Source organism: Agelaius tricolor, unplaced genomic scaffold, assembly GCF_023055355.1.
Source record: "Agelaius tricolor isolate 1412-34295 unplaced genomic scaffold, bAgeTri1.0.p SCAF_7, whole genome shotgun sequence".
Classification (NCBI taxonomy): Eukaryota; Metazoa; Chordata; class Aves; order Passeriformes; family Icteridae; genus Agelaius; species Agelaius tricolor.
The window spans coordinates 22,184,919-22,210,709 of record NW_027269267.1 but is presented as its reverse complement, the minus strand read 5'-3'; the positions used below and the strand labels follow the sequence as shown (position 1 = coordinate 22,210,709).

The following is a 25,791-nucleotide window of genomic DNA, read 5'->3' as shown; positions in this document are numbered from 1 at the left end:
CTCTGATATGCAAATAGACCAAACTTATATCTGTCTGAAAAACCTGTGACCATTGTCCATCTTGGGTGTAGCCTCTGTCAGGCTTTTGACTGCCCAAGGTTTATCTATTGAAGGCCTTTAATAAATACCCACTTTATTCTCTTAACTTTGTCTAGCCTCTGTTCTAGGTAGCCACTCCAAGGCATCAATGGCATGAGGAAAAGAATAAACATAGTGATAGCAATAATGGTGTTAAAAATGTTTTATTGGGATAAAAGGCAATCCAGAACAGGTTTCTGATTAAGATGTAAACAGTAAGTAATTCAAGTGTTAAAAGAACAAGAAGCTTCCAATGCAGTTACAATAAATTGTCTAAATAGTTCCATAATATTCTCAGAAAACATTATGATGTGAATAGAACAAGGCTGGATTCACTTAACAGAAAGATGCTGCTTTAATATTGCGTTTATCAAAAGGACAAATCATAAACATTCCAGACAATTTATCAAAGGTAATGTGTAAAAGACTGAATGTTAACAGGATTTTTGTGCTCTAGTCTTGAGGAAGAAAGTAGAAGATGAAAAACAATCATGAAACTGAAAAAAAAATTTAATTTAGCTTTAAATTCATCTCCAGCCAAGCACATGTTCATAGGCATTAGGCATCAATCATATGCTGGTAAACCAAACAGTTCTGGCTTGAAATCTTCCATGGACTTCAGCACCAGTGTTGCCTCCTTTTTAAAATCTGGACCTAAATTTTCATCTGGAATCATAACCACTTGCATTCCTGCTGCCCGGGCTCCTTTGACTCCCTGTGGTGAATCTTCAAACACAAGACACTGAAAAACAACAAGGTGAGGAGAAAAAACTGATTATAATGTTACCATGAACTTCTAAAAGCTTGTTTTAAAAGAGAGAATGATCTTGAATGAAACTTAGTAGGAAAACGAAATTTCATTCTTGTCTTAGACACCTCTAATTGGAAGAAGAGCAAACCTCTCAGTTTGAACATCTGCATGGTAATTAACCTTTAATTAATTTCAATTCAAAAAACATCAATACACTTACTTAAATCCCAGAAAGTGGTTATCCAGATGTTCCTAAGTGCTTTAATAGGGACGTGTTTAATCACAAGCTTAAAGCAAAATTAAGCAAGTGCCTAAATAAGCAGGCAATTTAACTTTTCCACACCAACTTTAAAACCCCCAAAATGGCAAAAGCAGTGCTTTCACTCACAGGTATGGCATTTCCTACACACAGAAGGTATGGGGACCACTAAACTACCTAGGTCAACCACAGAACTTCAAATGAGTGGAGATAGACACTAATCAGAAGAGTGCTGTCAAAGTCATACTCTATTTACTTAATTCTTCCAATTCAACAATGAGAAAGAAAACAAGCAATTATATCGGAAAGTTACATTTAGAAAAGAAAGCGTTTAGTCAGGTAGAACTTCCATGCCTTACAATAGTCACAATCATTCCAGACTGCAGTTTGGAAGCAAAGCTAAAATTTTTAAAAACAATCACACATTATTTATGTGGATTTTGTAATTTAATGTTGGAATATTGAATAATAAACAAATAAGATAAACATATAAAAATCATATGATGTGAAATTTTATATAATGAAAGATAATGTTTCTGGAGATTATCCCAGAATTTATATAATGAAGCATCTCTTCCTGCCTCTTTCTGTCCATGACCTGCAAATTCAGTGTGGATTTCTGGGCATGGATAACCCAAAGCAACTTTTGGCATCCAAGGACCTGAAAAATTCTGACCGATACCAACACATGGTTTCTAACACTTCTCCAATTCATACCGAATTTATTATCAATATTAGCACTGCTACTATTACTAATGCCAAAATCACTGTGACAAGTAATTTTAGTAATTGAAAACAGATGTTGGGATGGTTAGGGCAATTTTCCTCACATCTAGTAATCAATGCTCTCAGGCACGTGGTATGATTCCTGAGCCTGTCCTGTGCAGGGCCAGGAGATGAACTTTGATGATCCTTGTGAGTCCTTTCAAACTCAGAATATTCTATGATTCTATGAACATACAACATCATACTGCACCTTTTAGGTTCTGAAACACAAAACTATTTCACTGCAGAACATAAAGGATGCACAGTGTTTGCTCTGGCTTTGCTCTAAGGAAACCAAGTTGCAACTTGCAAAAGCTTTAATACATTCAAAGAAAAAAAATTTTGCAAGATGTATCAAATGTCTGCCCTATATACACCTATCTATGGTATATATGGGACTGTGGAAGGAGAAAAATGAAAGAACCCTCTCCTTATTTCCTTTCTTTTTAAAATATTGATTCTTGCCTTTCAACATATCAGCAACAACTTGGAGTTTGTGAAGTGAAAAGTAAAAGGTGCTTTCTACTTTGCATGTAATAAAGTAAAACCTAATTAATAATTTTTTGGTGTGATTCCTTTTTGCCAAAGGAATCACACCAATGTCTTTTGTGCTCATTTCCTTCATACAGTCACTACATTCCTGTTTGAACAATGTGATACTTTCAAAAGTTGATCATTATCACTATTACTAACTACAAATATGTAACCAGCTCATCCTGGAAAGCTTCATACAATTGCTATTAGAATAGCAATGACTCTGCCTATAGGTTTTTTCTTAACAATAACTTAGTTCGTGACCTTAAGCACTCTAAGGACAACAAATCAAACTCTGAAAGGCTTTGCTTTTTGAAGAATAAGCTTAAATGTTGCACAGAAGAGCATTATCAAGGCCTTTCAGAAACCTTTTCTGATCCAGCTCATACAAAATAATGTACTTCACTGCTCTGCCTTGAAAGCCTAACTGGCTTCCATGATGTCACTATACTTACTGTATGAGAGGAGCCAATGATTATGGAAGGCAACATGCATAACGAAAAGCTTAACTAATTCCCTGGAACTAGACACAATTAAAACTCTTAATTACCAAAGAAACCAGGCAAATGACCCATAATTACTGTCTTGCATGTTACAGGAAATAAGTGTACTTATTTCTTGTATTTATAAGGTCTTCCATAAGTCTTTCTTTTTACTGAAACTTATTGTCAACAGCACAGTCACATTTTTAATGGATGACAAAAGGTTTACAGAGGTTCACACACGAAATGGATTTATTAATACACAGAGATGTTATAAACTCTTCACTGTCCTGGACCACCCACACACTAAATTTAGAGATATGAAAGCAGCCAAGTTCTTTTCCATTTTGCATAAGTATTGCAACATCAGCATCATTCCAACTGAGAGACAGATGAGATTTATACAGACTTCAGCTGAGATTCTGGCTGCTTCTGTGCATTATTTCTAAAACTTGTGTCATTGATCAATACTACTCCTATGAGATCTCTCAAAAGGTCATACTAATATAGGACAGTTCTCACTTTGGAATGAACTAAATGCTTAAAAAAGTATAGTAAAGTATATTAATTTATATTTCACTCTATGAATCTAGAAAAAAAATTAATCACATAACCAAAGGAAGAAGTAATATTACTGCAGCACCTCATTACCTCATCCTCTTACATTAAATACAAGAATATAAGAAAAGAGTGTTAGTTAGGCTCTTGGTATGCACAGCAGGCCCTCTCTACCCTATATACTGCAAAAGCCTGTATGGAATAATTATGTGACTAACAGGGATATCTATAAGTGTTACTGCAGTTAGTGATAACCAAGAAGGCTGGAAGGATAAAAGATTAAAATAAGTTTTAAAATTAAGATTTAGGAAGACCTGTGAATAAAATATATTTGCATAGGGATTGCTTATCTAACAAGTATCCTTGACCATATATGACACTACTATATCAGCTCTAAAAGAGACTGAAGGATGAGACTAAAGATGCCATGACTTATACATACAGAATTCATCTGCAAGTTTAACACTACCATCTATTGTTCTATAAGGAAAGAATGAAAATAAAGTTTTCATCACTTGTCCACAAATGACACAGAAACATTTGGTAACAGAATGTGACATATTATGTTTTGGGCTTCTTATGGATTACATCTCATACTCTGTAACTTCTTCATTTTTAATTGATGTTTTTCTCCTTCCTAATCTAATCAACTGGTCAAAAGCATGATGGGTGATTTGGAAAATTTGCACAGTAGAAATATGTGGTACCCGTATACATTAATTTATGTATATATGCACAATAATGTCTTGTATAAATGTTTAAGGCCTAATTTAAATTTCATTGTATCTGTAAAAAAAGCCCCAAGACAGGCTGCAGGAAGAAACTCACCAAGTACAGCCAGATCACATGGCTATCAGAATGACAGGTGATTTCTGTAAACCAAGAGGTGCTCCGGCCTTCTATTTCTACAGATAATTTGCTGACTGTTCATTGCCAGAAATGTTTTTACTATTTTTTTTGTGAAAAAATAGCCCATTCAACATGGTTAAAATTCAAAACTAAATAGCATCTAAGAAGTAACTTAACAGTCTGAAAAGTATTACTACTGCAATCATGGTTTGTGGTTTGTTCAACAACTTCTATAATTTTTTCTTGCTCAATTTTTTTTTTTAGATTTTCAAAATAATTCCAGTACTAACCGACTGTGTTAGTCATGTGAGTGACCCAGAAATTTTTAAGAACCATAATATAATTCAGAATACAGCACAGATCCATCCATATCCTATACAAAATATTGAGATGCTCAGAATGGGCTGTTTATCATTTACGGGAGAAGGTGGAAACTCACAAAAAGAGAGAGGAAACAACAATTTTAACATCATAACACAGATGCTGGGCAATTTTTTTAGCTCAACTTATATTTTCTTTTTTTTTTATGTTTTCACTGTCCAGATACCTGGGAACAAGAGGTAAATATATTTCTGGGTGACCCATTTACCATCAGAGTTACTTAAACATTATTGAATTAATCCATTTTAAGCAGCTGCAATATTTGCAGTCTTGGTCTCCTACGGTGTTAATTCTCTGATGAATTAAGAGAAAAACAATAATGAAATAATGTACTTAATGTTTCTCTCCTAATATTTGGACTTGCACTCCTTCCAGAAATAGTTGGGAAAAATTCCAGTAGTGAATACAATAATAAATTACATTTCATTTTATTTTAAGGATGTGCCAATTTGACCAGCCAGGGATAACAGAATCATAATAAATATGCTGTTAAGAAAGTAAAGCAGCTTACAGCCTCACAACTTGGTTCCATTAAGGAAAATGAGGAGTAAGCCAAGATGTTTTTAAATGCTATAACAAATGAATAAACTGGAAACTAAAAATCAACGTAATTAAGCACCAGAATATTCAGAATACTAACTACAGCCACCATTCTTTATGAGTCAATGATTCATATTAAGAAGTGTTTGGAAATTACATGCACATATGCTTTTTAATTCAGATTTTTATTAACTCACTACTAAGAGTATGTTGCAGACCATTATAAGAATCAAATTATTTACCATAAAACATACAAAATAAAAAATCATTAGCATAATTTCAAAAAGGAAAAAAGGAAAAAAAATGTGTTACATCTACACATAATTAGATCACTCTGGGTTTCTAGCTCTCACATAAATGCCACTTTACATTTCAGACCAGACCAGCAGTTCCTCTCTCACAAATCAGTTCATGGAACATTATCTCAAGGAAAGCCAGAAGGAATAAAATAGTTTGGATGGAGAAGAAGGAAGAGAAATTTCATATTTCTTGCTTGTTTTCAAGACTTGATCAAATGAAAGAAAGTGTTTCTGTGAGTGACAGTCAGGCCCAGACACAGAGGCTCTGTGAGGCAGGGAGAAGGTCACATTTACATGCAGGGTTACTCTGATCATTCCAGATGGCTGGAGCACTCTTTTCACAGAGCACTGTGTGTTTAGAGGACAGCACACTGGGAACTTTGTATGGTAACTTGTGTTAAAGGCCTCAAGAAATTCTCAGGCGTTTCTGAAACAGTGTCCAATTATCCCAGCAGCAGAAATCTAACTCAATCAACTGCAGCTTGGATTAGCCATAGAAGGGTATTGTTCCTTTATGGAGAACACAAGGCAAATACTCAACATGTTCTCTACTGAGGCTACTCATATTGCATAACATGCTGGAGTTTTATGTCACTTATCTCTAAAACTGGCCTAAAAAGTAATTCTGTACAATGAAACAGTTAATTTGTGCTGCCTTCCCTTCCACAGAGAACTATCTTTATCACACCCACTGACTTCCTTGACATGTAATACACAACACATTCAAGGAATGCACCTTGCATGCAGAGCTCAGAACTGGTAGGACAAAATACGCTGAGTGAGTGCCTGAAGGCCATTTGGAAACACCCTATTCAACACATGTCCAGCCAAAGTAGGCTGCTCAGGTCCTTGGCCAGGTGACTTCTGAGCATCTTCAAGTATGCAGATTCCTCATACCTCCTGGATACCTGTTCCCATATGGTGAAATCATATGGTGAAACCTGCCCTATGGTGGAAATGGTTTTCCAAGAATCTAGGAGTTTCTTGTGTTCCACCTTCTGTCCGTTGCCTACTGCACGATCACTCTGCATCTTGGACAAGAGGCTGGGCCCATTTTGTGAGCAAACACATCACAAATACAAGCCAGGTACACCCAAAGGAGGAAGTTTTGATGCATCCAGATTCTAAGTCTTGAACTGAAACTGGAAGTAGGCACCAAGAGTATTTCCTGAATAAAAGCAGTGAACTTTTTGCCACAGGGAATGTGGACAAACCCACAGGTGCAGGCTGCCAGAGCAGGTACCCTTCCTGCTTGTTTTGGGTAACTGGACCCCATCACTTGCCTACAACTGCCTCAGTAGGTGCTGCAGAAGGCGCTTGATTCTCATGGAGCAAGGTAATTTTTCTAAAATCTATTTTGGCAATAGTTTGTTTTTGTTCTATAGTGCCTCCTTGACCAGTGTTATTTTCTCACACAGAAAGATCAGCTTGCATAGTGAAACTTACATGAATTTGATCTAAACATTATTTAATGATTGTATAATCTTTCATGGAAGTGTTAATAACAGCCTACATAAGCTTCAGACATAAGGTCATTTCTTAATTTCTTCAATAAAGAGAGAAAGGGTCAGAAAAGGCATTAACCTTTTAATGGTTTTTTTCTTGTGTTCCACCTTTAAACAGGTTTTTATTGGGAGTGCAAAAACGCCATGCAAAAGGTCCTTTTTTTTCTATTCAGTACAAGCTTCTCACTGAACTGTACAAAGGAGTGTCACCAATCTGGAGTGACTTGGTGAGATATAGCTGCATTACACTTTAACTCTTCCTGATCAGGAAGAAAAGAGCCTTTCTTTCAAAATTCAAAGCTGAAAGTTATTGTAGAAAATATTTAAGATTATTAGCATAAAGCTCCAAGCACGAAGTCAGAAACTACCACCTTTAAAGAAAACAAACAAAACACTAACAAAATTCGAATAAGTATTTTCTATGTATTTCAACTACAGAAAAAAAAACAAACCCAAACCACATTAAAAATGGCAATTCTCTCTTCTCCATATAGATTTTCAGAGGAAAGTGTAGAAGAATGTAGAAAACTAAGTTTGAAAAAATATTAACTCCTAAAGTTAAGAGGAATATAAATGTTCCTGTTGGGCAGGATCTGAATGATACAGGCTCATCTCTTCAACCCATCTTATACCTGGCATGCCTAAAGCTGATTGTACATGTAAACCCACAAAACAGCTGTGCCAGTGTTTATGAACCTGCTCCTTCAACAGTAGCCCACCTGTGGCCATTGGGTTGTGGTAAAGAATGTCATAATTCCATAATTTATTTTGCAACAGCAATCTAAAAATATCACATCTGAAATGAAATGCCTCATTACATCAGTAACCAGATCTTAAATCTGAGAAATAATTAATTCAATGGACACATTCTCCTAACCTTGAATGAGGGATAAACTGTAAGTGCACTCAAGTTCTACAAGATCAATAAAATTATTATTGGTAAAATCAAAATTTTTAATAAGAACTATGTATTAAGAGGAAAGATTTAAAAAAAAGTCATCATTATTTTTTTTAGATTCCAGTAGAACAGTTGTGTTTTTCACATTAATCCCTAGCTTGTTTTTTATCAGCTTCTTTTGTTTATTTTAGGGAAGCAATAGTTACCTAGGTATTTTGATCTATGAAAAATGCAGAGAAGAAAAGTCAGTGAATATCAAACAGTTTTAAGTGAATCAACCATTACAACAGGCTGCTCCTCTAGAAAATTTCTTTCTACTGTAAACTCCCAGCCCAAATATTTATGTAAATAAGAAAATTAATATACTCTTAAAAAATGAATTCACATGTAGAAAGTTATTTAAGTCTTAATCTCAAAATATTTCAACATGTTTCTGTTGAAATTCCCCTAATATGATCTAGCTACTTCATATACCACATGCATTTTAAAATGCATTGATGAGACACAGTTATCAAGCTGTCCCTATTTTTCTATTAGACCAGCTCTACCAGATAAGAGAATGCTAACAGTCACTTCAACCAAGGGCTCTCAGTTCTTATTTTTGACTCAGGTCTGCTTACAGGAAGAGTAACAGGTCATTTTCCATGAAAGGAATAAGGTGTGCATATAAATGAATGCATAAGAGTAAACAATGAACAAAAATACAAAAGCATGTTTATTTAACTCTGTGTATGTATGCATATGGATAAATACATGGTGTATATGGTCTCCCTACAGACAGTCTCCCTCTCTGTGGCATAAGGCTTATTGAGTTTAAGAGATATGTTAGATCAGTAACTAACAGAGCCATGACACTGGCTTAACAGAACACTATTTTGGGAATATTAGCCATGGTATTAGCAACTTGTTACTATGCTTGTCACACAATATCTGCCCTAACTTCTTTTGGGTACTCAGTTCTTCAAAGAAACAAGATTATCAGTACCTGAGTTCTCATTAGCTTTTCTTAATATAATTTTTTATCTAAAACCCCCTCCCATCCTGTATATTTCAACCACAAATAATGTTCAGATTCAATAGGGTATAAAGCTGACAGATGGCAGACTAATTCAAAAGGAAAACTACCACATATTTGCCTGTAAAACAACCTCTCATGGGCAAAGTCCTCAAAACACTTCATCAGGCCATATGCTTAAGTGAAAACTACTTGCTCATCCAACACAATCATAACTTTATAAAAAGTAAGAATCACTTAATGAATCCGCTGATCTGAAGTATCCTGCATTTGCTGACCTTCAATAGTTTGAGTGAGTCTTTAGAAAAGGGAAGAGGGTGGCTAATTTCCCATTTAAGCTGTGTCCATGTCTCTGAAACTTTTTGAATTGTTACTCTAAAGCTTGTTGCCACATTATTTTGCTATGCAATTATTAACTAATTATTGCTTTTTAATGGACCCCACATAATATACATATATACACAGAAAATGTGCAAATGATACATAAGTATTGTATGGGCTCAGAGTCACATGATTCCAGAATGGCTGGTTATAGTGTGGTGGTATAATGCTAAGGTTGTGGGTTTGATCCCTGTATGGGCCATTCACTTAGGAGGTAGACTCATGTTCCTTGTGGATCCCTTCCAACTCAGAATATTCTGTGATTCTGTGATTCCATGACCGAGATTGGAAGCAACCTCTGAAGATTGGGCCAACCTCCTGGTCAAGCAAGGACACCTACAGCCCAGGACAAGATCTAGACAGTGTTTGAGTATCTCCAAGGAACGAGACTCGGCCACCTCTCTGGGTAATCTGCAACAGTGCTCAGTCAACCTTATGGGGGAAAAGTGTTTCCTGATGCTCAGAGGGAACCTCCTGTCTTTCACTTTGTGTCCATTCACTCTGACCACTAAAGAGTGCCTGGCTCTTTCCATTCTCCCTTCAGGTATTTACTTGCATTAATATTTCCCTGAGCCTTCTATTCTCCAAGCACACTTTGCCTTTCCTCAAATGCAATATGCTGAAATCCCTTAATTATCTTGGTGTCCCTTTGCAGGACTCCCTCCAGCAGCTCAATGTCTCTTGTACTGGGAAGTGCAGAACTGCTCCCAGTGTTTTCCTGGTGTGGTCTTACCAGTGCTGAGTAGAAGGGCAGGATCAATTCCCTCAATCTGCTGGCAAGACTCCCCATCAGCCACCTTTGCTGCAATGGCACATTGCTGGCTCACGGCCAACTCAGTGTCCACCAGACATTGGTGTAATTACCTTTTTTTCTGACCACAGGAAATAAATCAATTGGGTTTTCTTTCCTGTTCAAAAGGGTGCAGCTAGATTCATTGCAGAGACAGATGGCACTGTAATGGAACTTGTAAATTTAAAGGTCTGAATGAAAAATGTACAAAAAATACAGACAAAACTTAATGCTAAGTGACCATTAGAAAACTTATGATGAGAATATAAAGCACTCCATTAGGAAGTGTCTCAGTCACCCCAATACTGATATAAACACATTTCTTCATAGTTAAATCAAAGACAAATTGCCTTCTCTGCAAATGCCTGCAGTCAAATTACAGAGAAGCACCTTAATGAGAGTTAATGTGCTTATAAGACACACTCGTTTGGAAAAAAAAATCTGAGTTTTCTCTGTGTAAACACACAGTCCATTCTGCTTTTCTTCTATTTAAAAACAAATTATGTGTATTTATATATTAGTTAAATTACCATGGCATACTGGAAAGAGTGATTTTACATTGCTCTAACCATCACAACACATGACCTGAAAGAAAGTACCTCAAATACAGTAATACAATCAGTTCAGAAAGAGATGCCGAGCTATTGACAAGAATCTGGATAAACTGACAAGCAACTGAGTGCTACAAGCAGCATTTTACTGGAAGCTTGGAACTTGGAAGCTTCAGCATCCAGACATTATATAAAGATTCCCTAGGGAAACCAGACTGCAGTAGGTGTGTCAAGGTGAAAAAGTATCACTGCCATACAGTCCACTGAATTATATGTTCTGGCTACCAGGTAAAATATGCTGTGACCATTAAAAAATATAAAATACGACAGGCTGCCTGTCAAAAGTGAATCTTAAACTTTGTGATTCAGCACACAGAAAATGGTGCAGGTGATTTTTTTTCTACTTTAAGAAGTTGTAGTGATCTATTATATTCTATTTCTATTTTATTTCAAGTCTTTGCTAATTGACTCCAGCAGTCTCTAGCAAGCTTATAGGTAAGATTCATCATTGAATGGAAAAAATTGATAAATCAAATAGCAAATATGTCTAAAGATTGAGGACTGAAAATCTCATCCACACATAAAGACTGACTCTGGGATCTATGTTCTGGGCCTGCAGATCTTGGGGGTGTGGCTAAAAATAACTGTTTTATAGTCTTCAAATGTTTGTAAGTTCTAGTCTTAGAAAGCAAAACAGTGTGAGAAAAGACACTAAAAATTCTTTTTTCTCCATTGACCCTGCATCTGCAGAAAAAAAACCACTTCAATACTTTTAAAGCCATAGAGAACAGCCTCCTCACTGAAACAAAACTAGGAATTTGACAGGTAGTTCTTCTGGATATCAAGATGATGGAATAAAACGGAAAAGAAACAATTACTCTGTCTAGAAACACTTATTCTATGCTCAACTAGGTCATATTTAACTTTATTACAAAAAATAACAAGAAGGAAATCTTACAAAATCAAGTGACAATTACCCTTTTGAGCTAGTTCACATAGATACCCAGTATCTTACACCTTGATGAACAGCAAAGATGTTCTCATGACACTCAAAACGTTTTTCCTAACCAGATGTTCTTGTGCTTTGCAGTGGTAGTGCTGCAGGCTTCCAGTTTAGGTTCTCTTCATGTTTTTCTACTTTCCCTATCAACTAAAAAAGTTTTCTCTCTGCTTTGGCTGCCTTCCTGACTACCTTCCTTGAAGAAAAGGAACACAGTTCAGGTAGGCTGATCTTAATTAATAAGAATCTCTCCTTCCAAGACATAAAAAATGTGGAAGACCCATAGACAAAGACTTTGCAAATAAAATGAGAGCCATGGTCAATCTAAATAATACTGATCTCTTTGCTGTATTTATAAAGAAATGCAAAAAGATGGTTGGCTTGTTTGGTTTTGTCAGACAACACAAGCTTTTAATATCTCTAGTCATTTAGACCTTTGACTAAGATTTATTAACCCATCAAACAAAAGCAATTTTACAACGTACACAACTGCAGTTCATTTCAGAACATTTATTGCTCTGTAAACAGAAAATCCAGATTCTGCCTAAACAATCTATTCCTTTTCTTCCTCTTGAAGCAAGAAGGAAGACACAGTAATAAGAGAAATTCTAAGTGAAAAATAAAGAAGTATTCACAAACTTATTTTCACAAATACATAAAAAGCATGAAGTTAGAAATTAAAATAGACTTTTATGGTGACTACCTCAACTGAGAAAACATCCCCCACCTTTGGATAGTATGGGGAGGGGAAGGGCAAACAGAACAGGGGCACAGTTCCATGTATATTTTGCATATTTTCTGCTATGCAGTGCAGCTCAAATGGCTGTGAGAGATGTTTAGAAAGGAGGCAGTTCATTAGGAGACTGAAACAGAAGGATCATGATACCTGCCTGGAACATGACCAGGTTATCCAATCTCCCTTTATAGAGAGAAATATGTGATGCTAGGGAATGGGTTACTGCTGTTTGGGGATAGAGCCTCCTCTAATTGCCTGATAAAAGGGAGGCAGCCACAGCTCCCTGCTCCCAGCCCAAACAGTAGCAAGGCTGAGCACATATCTCCCAGCAGGCACCACAAAACACATAAATAAATGAATAAATAAATAAATAAATAAATTTACATAAGGCTAGACACACAGATCAATGCAGTTATACTCAGCACTCCCAAGTACCCACAGGGTCATTCAGCTGCCTCTTCTCCAGTGCTCACAGGATTGCACTTCAGCCCGGCCGCTGTGGGCTGGCACCTCATTTTGCCTAGTTGCCAGCACCCAGATCCCTGCTCACTCCAGATGCTGGCACCATGAACACATGGGCTTCTGCCTGGGTCTGGCTGCTGGCCACACACACAGAGGCCCTTCAGCCAGGAAGAGTTAGAAGTGGAATTTGCTAACAGAGGACACAGTACACTCGTAAGGAGCTGTGCATGGCCAGACAAATGAATGCGTCACCTATTTACACATCCAATGCTTTTTATCCTCTTATCTCTCTATTTCCCTGTAATAAATCCTGATCAAACCCCAAATTCTCTTCCTCTGCACTCCATACTTAGTGTGACACCCTAGGCTGAATCTTTCCTCAGTCCAAAAGGGTTGGTCCAGCATTGATTTACCTTGATAGCACTTCTGGGACAGCCCTGGGAGGGCCTGAACAGGCTGTCCCTCCCTTTGAGTTCTTAATCTGAGCTTCTGTCTACCTTTGGGACTCTGTGCTGCCCTGACCATAAGGAGATGGGCACCTGATGGATGACGACTTCGGTGACAGATGTGGGAACTGTTGGGAAGGTGTGACTTGGGATCCCCCACCTGCTGTCACCTCTCTCAGTTCTTTTGTGGGTCTGCAAAAAAGCTTTTAACACAAACCCCAACATCTGCATCTCGTAGAGGATCTTCTTAGGATCCATCCAACTCTGTGCAAGTTTATGCATCACATGCTGCTTGATTCCTAACATGCAAGACCAGGAATCCAAGTACTTTCTTTTACAGGTCTTTATAACCAGGGCCTGACATGCCATACACTATGCTAAATATAGAAATCAGTAGAAGAAAAAACGATGCTCAAATCAAACATCCTATTTTTCCTTTCTTCTCAATGCTGCTATTATTCCAATGTTCAGTTTGATCCTAAAGCAATACACCACAGCATGTCACATGCATTATTATGTCTTTATATTGCCAAGTAACCGAAATCCTTTTATTAAAATACAGCATTCTGTGATGGATTTCTTCATCCTTGGACTGACATTGAGCCTGAAGCTCTTACTAGTAATCACTTTACACAAAGCCAGATCACATACTCAACTCAGACAGAGAAGCTAAGGACTCAATTGGCAGATTTTTAAAAATGGTGTGAAAGCTGGTGAGACTGAATTGTTCTAGAAAATAATAGACACATTTCAAAATTTCTGAGAAAAACTACACTGAAGGCCTTTTCTAAGTATTCTACAAACAGAACATTTTATTCACCATTAATTAGCACTGTATTATTTAAACAAAATCAGAGAAACAAGAAAGTTACTGCACTAAATATTAATCACCTTTAAGAAAATTAAGGCTGTAACTTACAATATCAGCTATAAAGAGGACCTGTAAATATGAAGATATTGAAACAGTCTTCCACCAGCCTACTCAAAGTCAACAATCATCCTTCAAGCATACTTGCTCTTCAACTAAGATTGCTAAGATGACAGGGGAAAAAAAATCAATTGAAAGGAGAAAGGGACAGTAATAAATTGTCCAAACACTTTAGAATTACTAGTTAATGCAATACTAGGATAGAAGATGAAAGTCTGTCATCAGTGTTCCTAAAGAAAACTTCTTTACTTTGAGAGAAATGCCAAAGTGCAAATTTGTAGCTAATTCTTGTTTCGACTATCTTCATGAGGCTTTAAATTTAGACATGTAGCATCTTAAATATTTGAAGAGTTTTTGCTGTAATGTTAGGTCTGTCACATCATCTACCAATCCTCATGAGACAGAATGTTTAGCCTCAAAGAAGTAAATGCCTTTACTATTTCAGTATACACATCATTAACTTATAGACTATTTCCTCACACTTCATCTACACTCCCTAAAAAATGCTTGAGAAAGCCATAAGGACAAATGGGCTACTGCACACTATTAACTCTTTATTATTTATAATGAAGGTATATAGATTACTTAGTGCAGTTACAAATTAAAGTTTTCATTTTCACCTTCAAGGCCCTATATTATCTTACCCACAATTACTTATGTCTTGCTTTTATTTCCTTCTACTCCCTAGACATCTTCTATTCTTTCACTTAATTGCATTCTTTATCTCTTTCTCCCACTTCCAGCTGTATGTCTTATATCATGCTGACCTCTGTGCCTTGTACAATCTTCATGCCTACATTCTTCATCCTTCTCCAGCAGTATATTTAAGAATACAGTCTTTCTGGAATCATTGGTACGTGCTCTTCGTCCTCCCTTTCTTATTGCTGGGCTATTAACTAAAATTTGTCTTGCTTAAATCACTTTTGCTACTTGTTGGACCAGGGCAGCAGAGAACACAGCTGAAAGCAGATTTGTCTGATTTACTTATTTTTATTAGGAATGACCTCTGTTAACTCTAACTCTGAGGAGAATTGAGGGACTTGCTTGCCATCTAAAACAAGAAATTGGAATCTTGTTCACTAAAAAAGCCACAACGTTCATTAAATAAATTGAACTGTGTGCTTATAGTGGTTAGTTTGTACAAGCTACATCTGTACTTATGGTCTTAGATGTTTACATTTATTTCATAGTGCTCCAAAAATTGTCCAGAGCAGACTCCATGCCTGTGATCCAGCATACATGAATATGATGCTTTTTATCCCATCATAGTTTAATGTGTACTTAAATGCAAATATGATGACCACGCTGAGCAGCACACGAACATCAGGAAAACAGGGAAACATTCCCAGATGCCGTATTGGTCATAGTATGGTAGAGTCATAGCATCATTCCTGACTTCTAGAACACCTGACTACAGGAAGTCCACCTTTCCAAACTTCAAACACCTACTTTACACAATATAACTCTTCACAGAATTATCATATGACCATTGAACTAGTTATCACTACAACTGAAAAAATATTATCTTCTGAGGAACATCTTAAAAAAACTGCAAACATTTTTTGCTGAAATAAAACAAAATCCTTTCAATGAAATTTTTTGGGCTGAAAATTTAAAAAATCACAACTGATATCAGTCTTCAAATGATATATTGTACGTAATCTAAAGCTTGCAAATGCCTTCTACCTCAGATACATGATCATTCTTTCTAAAATGAAAGGTTCTGGTTTTGTTTGCTTGGGATAACTGCATTATTGAAAGTGAAAAGCAGTAAGATAGGTTACATACTGTTATGCTAAAAGTGTTCATGGCAGTTTTTGAATCAGTAGTATTTTGAGTCTTTAATAGTTCTGAAGTTCAGGACAATAGGCAATCTCTAATGTCTCCAGACTGAGCTACGGGATGCAATAATAGGTTCTGGAGACAAATTGAATAGATCACTGTGACCAGGTGTCTGTTCAGGAGAAAGAAGACAATTTCCTAATGGAGGAAAACATGTTCTGTAACAGAGGATATTTTCAGCAATGGATGAAATCTCATCAACTGCTCTTTGCTACTCAGCAAAACCTTGAGGCTTTGAAGCAACTAACCTATGAAGGAGTTACTAACATCAAAAGACATTTCCATTACCATGCCACTATATTAGAAAATAGTTGCAGTTGTATTTTAAAATAATTCTGGTGCTATTCAGGGAAGTATTGACTAGAATCCTTACCTCTATATTTAGTAAAATCTGCTGATAGCAGAAAGTTTTGTAGGTCATCTGGGATAACATCTGTAAGAACTTTGGAGTGACAAAGTAGTCTACTGGGCAGTCAAGTGTCAAATAAAATGAAATGGTCAAAAAATGTGGCAGTACCCATTAGCTGGAAGAAAATGAATGACATATACATTTTCTAATATTTTGTTTAAATACTGGACATAATTTTAAACAGCTCAGAGAAAACTCAGGACTTGGGAGATCAGCTCAGTGAAAACTTAGAGCTTGGATGATATCATTTATATTCACAGACATATATAAAATGGTCTCACCTGGAATGCTCTATGTACTATGTCCCACAGACATTATTCTGTGTTAAAATTATTTTGATAGGAAGAGTCTGAAGAAATGCAATCAGAATGCTTATGAAGAGAAAAAAAAACAAACAACCATATCACTGCCCTCACCCCCACAAAAAATCCCATACACAACCCTTTGAGATGGTGAGGTTTTGAACAGACTCTAAAGAGCTTAATTTACGGAGCAAAAAATAAAAAGGGATGTGACAAGCAGCATTTACAATACTGAGTGGCAGATCAATTACTTCTTATCTTTCTCACTCATAACATATAAAAACTGACACTGGAACATATGCAACATATACAGAATTCATTGTCCCAGGCACACATCAGTAGAAAGAAAAACCACAGATCCTGTGGAAGAGTTACTATAACCTATTTTATGTCTGTTTTTGTTAAAAGCAACTTGATATGGGAGCAATAGAATTTAAGTGGATAAATTAACCTCTAGCTAAAAGGTGATTATTAAGCTGTGATTATTAGCTGTCACCAGAGATGGTACCAAATAAGCTGGACACTGAATCTGAGCATGAACAGCAATTCCTGTATTTAGCATTATTTAGACAAAAATGAAAAGGTTCTTTGTTTTGGTTTTTTTTTTTTTTTTTAATTTGGGGTTTTTTTTTGTTTGTTTGTTTTTTTTTTTATGGAACAGAAGGGCAGAATTTCTACCATTGCTTGGAATTGTATTCTACTTTAAATCAGAATCACTCCAGTCTTACTGAAGTTAAACTTGAACCATTTTCATCTTGGCTTTGAATTATGCTATTATTCTAAGAAAAAAGGTGCTGAAATGGAAATGCTAAGCATCCTTTTTTAGCAGACAAGCCTTCATATCTTCAATTCTTTTGTATACTACAAGGTCTTTTACCTTTATAACACCTATCACAATAATAATGAAAAAAAAATCTCCAGTACTCCTTTATGGAGTACACTTTGTAATCACCTTCTAAATGCACTTATTTCATGATGCAGCAATCAGTCTGAGCAAAAAGCTTTGCCCTGTTTAGACTATAAATAATTTACCAGTGTTAATTGATGGCTCCATATGTAGGTTTTCTGCAATCATGCCAAAAAGACAGACTCTTACAAATTCTTTATCACACAACAGAATAAGAAGAACCCTAACATGTAATACCAGCTCTCTGAAAATTGCCTACAACCACATCTCCACAAAGAACAAATAATTTAAAAAAACTAAGAGCAAAAAAAAAACCAACCAAAACTCATCATTCCCTAGCCTTAGTGTATTAAAACAATACATAGCTGACTGTAGTCTTTCATAGGTTTCCAGAGATTTCCCCATGACATTAATTTACAAAGAAGCAACCAAAAAATAAAGCAAACAACACAATTCCTTCTTTCAGTCTTCGTTTTTTGTCCTGAAATTGTTGAAAGCCACTGTTACAACAAGCTCTGGGTGATTACAAAGGTAACTCCAGATACAGAGAGAATCAGTGCACTAGATCTTATTGAAAGAGGATTTATTCATGCTTGCTATAACTCAGAAGACATTAAAAACATTTTTTGTGAAAATTCTTGTTAATTAAAATCTAATTATTCAATGATTGCTGTTTGGCATCTCTAAGAAAACGCTCAAGGTCTTGAAAGAAAGAAAAGATAAATCAGTGAGCAAGTTATCATAAAACAAGGATTTCCCCCCTCTTTTTTCCTAGTTGCCATGCATAATTAATATGTGATAATACTCATAATGAGTTCCCTAAAACAATTAGCAACACATCTCCAGCGACCTGCTAATCTGAATGTAATGCTTTTTGAATTTGGAGGTGCACTAGTCTCTTTGTGCTTACACACTCACCTCACGTAGAAGCAAAGAAGGCTGCAGAGCATAATTTATTATTCTGCATCACATTTCATCAAGTCCCTTAGCAGCTACTTGATACATTATCAAGACAAATGCAAGGAAAAAAAAAGTATTCCTACGTCTCCACCTTCCCAAGTAGAGTACCCCAAAGACTAAGAACTAATTATAATCCTTCTTTCCCCTTCCAATCATCAAGATACCTTCAGTGAAAGCAAACCTTGACCAGGTTACTTTTTGCATGGAATTTCAATGACTTTTTTCATCTCCGTAAGACAAATACATCCATAAATAAACATGCACTGCAGTAACAAGGGCAATGTCTGGAACACTTAAAAGTTAAATTACTTGCAAGCCATACAACATCTCATTTTTCTTCTACAAATATATAATAAAGACTGCCAGCATGGGGAGGGGTAGGTTGGGAGAGTGAGTGAGTGCACGTGTGAACACACAAGTACACATGCTTTAGAAGAAAAGGGAGGAGTAAATCAACCATAGGAACTGAGAGCATGACAATTGAAAAAAAACTGAAAATGAACAAACAAAAAGTACCCTTCCTTTAATTATCTTTTAAGTATAACATAGTGGCTTATTATGAATTTAGGGAAAAGATGCCTGTGTATAGTAGTGTAAAGGACCAGACCTAAGCCTGTTTTGTCTCAAATATTCAGAGTATTGCTACAGGAAAGGTGATGAAAGGAGAGGGTCCCATGGAGGTGGGGCAGTGCCGTCCTGAGCCAACTTTCTGAAAAAAAAGATTAAATTCTGCTTTCTATCTCAAAATGCACCTTCAGCCAGAAAGAGCTGTGGAGCAACATTGATGCCTTTTCACAATAAGCAGCCACTGGCCTGTGCTGTGTCTGCCTCTGTCAGACTACACTGTCTGAGAACAAGAGCGATCATCTACAAACTCTTTGTCATCTCTCTCTCTGAATGCAGCCTAGCACTTTAAACTTCATACTCTGACCATTACCATCACAAGTTATATCCACTGGAAAAAATCCAATATCTAACAATATGCCAAAACAGCTGGTAAGAACTGTGAGTCCAAGGAAATAAGACAGCAGGGCTTGGGTAAATCAGAATGGTTCATACCATGAACAGCTATTTAGAAGGTTGTTTCAGATGAGAAAAAAATCGGTAATCTAGGCCTAGGCAAAGAAAAACTAGAGCCAAGTTTGAAGAAAAAAACATTGATGTATATTTGAATTTAAGGTGAAAAATGTCAGTGGTTTTACATTTAATGCCTTTATTTCCAAAATAAAAAATTTGTGAATTGTAAACATTCAGGAAAGAGTATAAGCCAATAAAATTGAAAGGAACAGATTTATGGTGACTAAAACATTTGATTTGAACAGCAGGGATTCCAATTTACAGCTCAGTGCACCACTTAGAATGGTTGTTCATGTCTGTAATTTCTGTACTTCAAATAAAGTGCTTCTAATACATTCAACCTCCAGGTATACACAAGGAATAACAGCAACATCACTAATTAAATACCTGCTTATCTGAAAACCATAGTGAGTAAAATATATACACTACATGTTTTCAGTCAAAATGGAAGAGTTGAGTGGGGGAAGAAAACTAAAAAAGGTTTAAAAATGAAGCGGATAATACAAAAAAACAGTTTTAGCATTCTTTTTTACAAAAGCTCACAATAACAATGGTCACATTAAGTGCTAAATTAGCCTTCTTTATCCAGTTTTAGTTGTACAATATAGAATAAAATTACAAAATATTTGAATGTCATAATGTTCTGAATCTACTGTTCTTCCCTTATATCTTCTAGAGCAAAAAAGTCACAGAAAATTTCTCTTTGAACTTCTCCATTCTATGACAAAATGCCCACTGAGATTCATAAATCCTAATGCCATTTAATCTGTCTGAAAAAATTTTAATGAGCTCTCTCTAGATTTGGTACAGAGATTATTTGTAACTATGGAATCAATTAATTAATTAGAAATGGAAGAAACTGCAAAGAAATAGTGTTTTAAATTAAGGCAATGATTTACATCACTTGGAACTTTTTAAATGGAACAGATTGATTCTTCATAAGAGAGTTATGACCATTTGTATTACTACAGTCTATCCCTCTGTTTAAAAAGTTAATATAAATGGATTTATTTACTTTTAAACTACTACTAAGGTCCTTTATTTTACAGAAAAGCTATAAGCAAATCTACCAAAATACTGGAAAGAAATGCCTTAGCCTTCAATGCCCTTAAGCAGGATGTTAATTAATCTGTGTGGTTTTGATGACAGAAACATATTGGAAATATGTATAAATGCTGGCATGCGGATGTCAGAAACCCTCTGATTCAGAGCCATACTTAAAATAAATTTATTTGCATGCCATTTTTGTTATTATGAAACAAAACTTCTTCAAGATAGCGTTGAGAAGTTATAGTTGATATATAAATATATATATGCATAAAGTATAAAAATACACAAAAATGGCTTGGTTACTATAACTCTTTTAAGTCAAAATTTAATATTCTGGTATTTCAAATCCCAAAAGCATTATTTTAAATATTGTGAGCTCTGTATATTATAGAGGAACAGAAAAATATTGTTCAGCAAAAGCTATTTTTTTTCCCTTATTTTTTTTCTCCCCAGATCAAATCTGTGAAGTTAATCACTGAATCACAGGATGAGTGAGATTGGAAGGGCCCTCCAGAGCTCATATGGTCCAGCCTCCTCCATTGCACAAGACTGTGTCCAGACACACTTTGTGTATCTCACAACCTCCTCAACAACCTTTGCAAGTGCTTGGCCATCCTCACAGTAAAAAAAAAAAAAAAAAAAAAAAAAGTTTCCTTGAGCTCAGTCTCCTGTGTGTATCTATGTCCATTGCCTCAGGTTGCATCACTGGGCATTGCTGAAAAAAGTCTGTCTCCTTCTTCATTACAGTCTTTCTTCAGGTATTCATATGCATTAATAAGATCCTCTTGAGCATTCTCTCAATTCATCCACACCACTAAAGATGTTGTTAAACAGGGCTGCACCCAGTATTCACCCCCAGAGCACACCACTAATCATTGGCACCCAGCTAGACTTGTGCCACTGATCACAACCCTCTGGGCCTGGCCACTGAGCCACTTTTCAAACCACCTCACTGTCTGCCCATCCACACCATGTGGGTGAGAGTGTCACAGGCACCACTGTAGCTCAGGCAGAAAACAGCCACTGCTCTCACCATGTCTACCAGGACAGTCACTCATCAAAGTAGTTAATCAGGTTGTCAAAGCATGACTTTCCCTTGGTGTAGCCATACTGACTACTCCTGATGGTTTGCTTATCCTTACTGTGCCTGGAAATGATTTTCAGGATAAGTTGTTCCATCATGTTTTTCCAGGGATCGGGATGAGGCTGAGAAGCCTGCAGCTCCATGGGTCATCCTTTTTGCCTGGCTTCAACACAGGAGTGACATTTGCTGTCTCCAACCTTTGAGCACTTCTCCCAATGGTCATGATAGATCAAAGATTATGGAAAATGGTCTTTCAATGACATCTTCCAGATCTCTCAGCGCTTGAGAGTGCATCCCATTAGGATCCCTGGATTTATTAATGTTCAGTTTGTTAAAGTATTCCCTGACCAGAATCCAAACAGAAATAACACTATGAAAAGTGTTTTTCAATCATCTAAATAAAATGTATGAAAAAGAACACAGTGTTTTGAACATTGCGGCCTGAAAGTTCTATAATATTCAAGAACACATCATTTCTACACATATAGTTTTCATACAAGTTGCATCTGTGCATTTAAGAGCAGAATTTGAAATATATTTTAAAATAAATTTTATTAAAATACAAAATTTCTAGTATTTAATTTCTAGATCATATTTTGATTATCTGGCTAATTTACTTACATGATTACTTATATGACTGGGCATTGTGACTAGCATTGGAAGTTCATATGATGCTTCATGTAGCACAAGATAGGAGACCTAGGCTGAACTTGCAGGTTGTATCTTTTTTTAAATTTCTGTGCTATCATTTTATCATTATGCTTATTAAGGTCCTAGTTAAGCAAAGACTGCAAATCAAAAGATCAACATCTAAGAAATTTCAAGATGGATATTTATGACATCCTTCAATGACAGTATAGCAGATACCATATCCATTTATATACCACCTAAATACTGGTCTACTTGCAGAAGTATGCCTGCACAGCAATTGCCACTGAGTGATATGACACTACAGCTAAATTCTGGGTTTGGTTTTCTCTATGCCTACATTGTATTTTTTGCTTACAGCAGCAACAAAGTTTGGAAGCAAACTTGAAAGTTCTCACTTTCTCCCTGATAGTTGGTTTCACTGGGTAGTTTTGGTATGTACTAGGTTGCTCTAGCCAGCATCTCCAGTGAAAGTTCTCTGCAGGCACTCATCAAGCAACCTCCAATGTTTAAGAGTACATAAAGCTCCAAAGAACCTTATCTCAGCCTGGGATCACAGTAAATCCAATCCAATTGAAAACATTCAAATAATATATAGCATAGATGTCTGAGCCCAAGCACTGCCTATGATGCTCTAACAATCTGTTTTGCTTAAATCCAATTATTTGCTTATGTAGACATTAGCTTTACCTCCTGATACTTGGCTGCAGCCTTGCATGTTAATGATTGCTGGCATGAAATCCAAACGTGTAGCTCTATTAGTTCACTGCTTGGGACAAAACACTGCAGATGACACTATTACACTGCAACTGATCACAAATGTTTTGGATAGTTTCACATGCACTATTTTCACTTCTTTCTTCTTGGGAATTCTGTGCATTTGTAAATTTCCCACACTTTAACATTTGTGACTTTTGTAGATGGAACAAAAAAAAAAAGTTCAGCCGAATTATCTGCACAAAGGGAATTTGATGCTGTAAACTTCTTACAAAGGAAAAAGATGGATTCAAACATCTATGCCCTTCTTCAAAGAAAAGTTAACAAAATTAAAAATACACAACTACTATTAATGATCTGTGACTCTGATTGTCTAACATACCGTTAAAGTTTAAAAATATTTAGTGTAATACAGATGCTACTATTTCTTCGCGTCTTTTTTTCAATGCTACCATAACTAAAGAATACAAGTATCTACACTCTGTCACTGGTTCACTGGTTTTGTTGCTTCCTTTTGGTTTGTTTTCAAACTTTTTGATCGTTTTAAGTATTACCATCTTGTGGGTTTTCTGAAATAGAAACACAAAACTAAGAGTTTTGGAAAAGCTGCCCTGCTCCTTCCATGAAATTATAGTTTAATTTGCCAATAACACAGCTGACATTCAATGTCCTTGGTTATGTACATTTGGTGTATCATTTCTGAAAATGCAAGCTTATAAATGATTAGATAAATGTGATAAATTAGATAAATTAGATAAATGTGTAGATTCACACACCAAGAGAAATTGCAACAGAAAAAAAAAATCAATCCAAACCAAAACCCAAACCCAGTTTGGTTAACTCTGTTCAAAAGTAAACCACACTGCACCAAACTTAATTCACTTTGTATTCCCAGGCAATGAAATACCATTTAGACTCTGGGTGAGAACTTGAAGTATGAAAGGTGAGGAATCTTACCTAATCATTCCATATGTATTTGTGTAGCCTTTTTTTTTTCCCAATAATTTTACTGAGAGAACAGTAATCACAGTCTAATCTACCTAAATTTCTTCCTTAAAATTATCATGCAACACATTTTTTGCAGTAATGAAAATAACTCCAAAACTTACGTTCAACTTGCGGCAGAGAAGAAGTGAGAAAAATATTCCAAGGATAAAGGCAATTTAATTTAAAATAAAAATGAAGACATTGTTTTAACTAACTCTCAGTTGATGTGAAATTTTCTTCCTACAGATTTCTACTTCAGAATAGTTTGTAAAGTTATTATAAGACAGGAAAAATTAACACATATACTATTTGAGAAAGAGTGCTCAAACTGATAGTTTTAAATTGGAAACAAGGACTATGATCTCAGAGATTTAGACTGCTCATGGAAAGATACAGCTTCAGAAAAATATATGTCCTCATCACAAAGAACTATATTTAATGTTTTGACACTTAAGAGGTAAATTAGCCATGAATGTTTCCAAACTCTGAATAGTGAAGTTAAGCTTGTAGATTTATATATACAGCAGAAAATCATTACACTTTCCTATTAGTGCATGCTACCATGTAGCAAACCAGAGCAATCTGCACAACAAACTCCAAATCCCTCTCTTGGACAGCACAAACCTCTTTGAAAATGGAGGTTGCTGATTTTAATAATGTTTATATTAATCTAAGTCTTTATCACATTAAAAAATATTTCCAAATATAGCCCAAACAGAAAACTCCTAAATTTAATTTATGCCGTAAATTAATTAATTACAGAAAATTCCTAAATTTTATTTGTGCCCTCCCCCTCTTACCTTCTCTGGTGGTGCAGGAGGTTCAAATCTCTTTGCACAAAGCAAAAATGGATCAGGATGCGGCTTGCCACGCTTCAACTCAGGATCCTCTCCCAACACAATATGATGAAAAAGACTGAAAAAGTCTTTGTGTCTGCTTGTTTTTAGCTCAAATGATGATACACTCGAGCTGGTGGCAACACCTATGGGTATCTTGTGTTTGTGTAAATGATGGATCAGCTTACTGACTCCTGCAAGACAAATATATACATTTTAGTTTTTATAAATATGCGTATAAGTTGGTATATGTAGTAATCTTTACACCCAATTACAAAGCATTTAGCAATACTTCAACAATGCTGTCTTAATGAATGTGATAAACCTATTTCAAACAGTCAGTGTAAAAGAAAATTCTTGCTATATCTGAAATGTTCCTTCTACACTCAAAAATCATGGAACATTCTGTAAGCTATATACATACTTTTTCTGTTATCAAACAATGCTTTTCTCAAAATCTGTCAAAAATGTGATTAATATCACTACATAATGAGATCCACTAGAAACTCATTAAGCAATGTCCCCACTTCATATGAGTTTTAACTAATAAACTCTAAGAGTTTGAGAGAACATTTTATTTCATATACAGTTATGCTCCTGGAAAAAAAAAAAAAAAAAACAACCAAAGAAGTATACTCTCCTCACTGGATTGCAGAGTTTTAATTCCTGAAGTAGGTATCCAGCTGGCTCAAACCAGCCCATAAGAGAGCTCAGTTTCTCTCTTTTGCAATACTAAAGCAAGTAACACTGCAGAGGAGAGCAGC

The 25,791-nt window shown here is 35.8% G+C and overlaps 1 protein-coding gene across 2 annotated transcripts in view; it reads right to left on the bottom strand.

Annotated features, from left to right (window-relative positions):
- Positions 1 to 226: 226 nt before the first annotated feature.
- The window catches only part of PUDP (pseudouridine 5'-phosphatase), a 62,037-nt gene continuing 36,472 nt past the window's right edge, over positions 227 to 25,791 (bottom strand). For both annotated transcript variants that reach the window (XM_071430582.1, XM_071430583.1), the window contains exons 3-4: positions 24,992 to 25,221; positions 227 to 820 (exon numbers count right to left, since the gene is read on the bottom strand). In XM_071430582.1, coding sequence (XP_071286683.1) covers positions 644 to 820; positions 24,992 to 25,221 — 407 coding nt within the window. In that variant the 3' untranslated portion in view covers positions 227 to 643. The remainder of the gene's footprint in view (positions 821 to 24,991; positions 25,222 to 25,791) is intronic.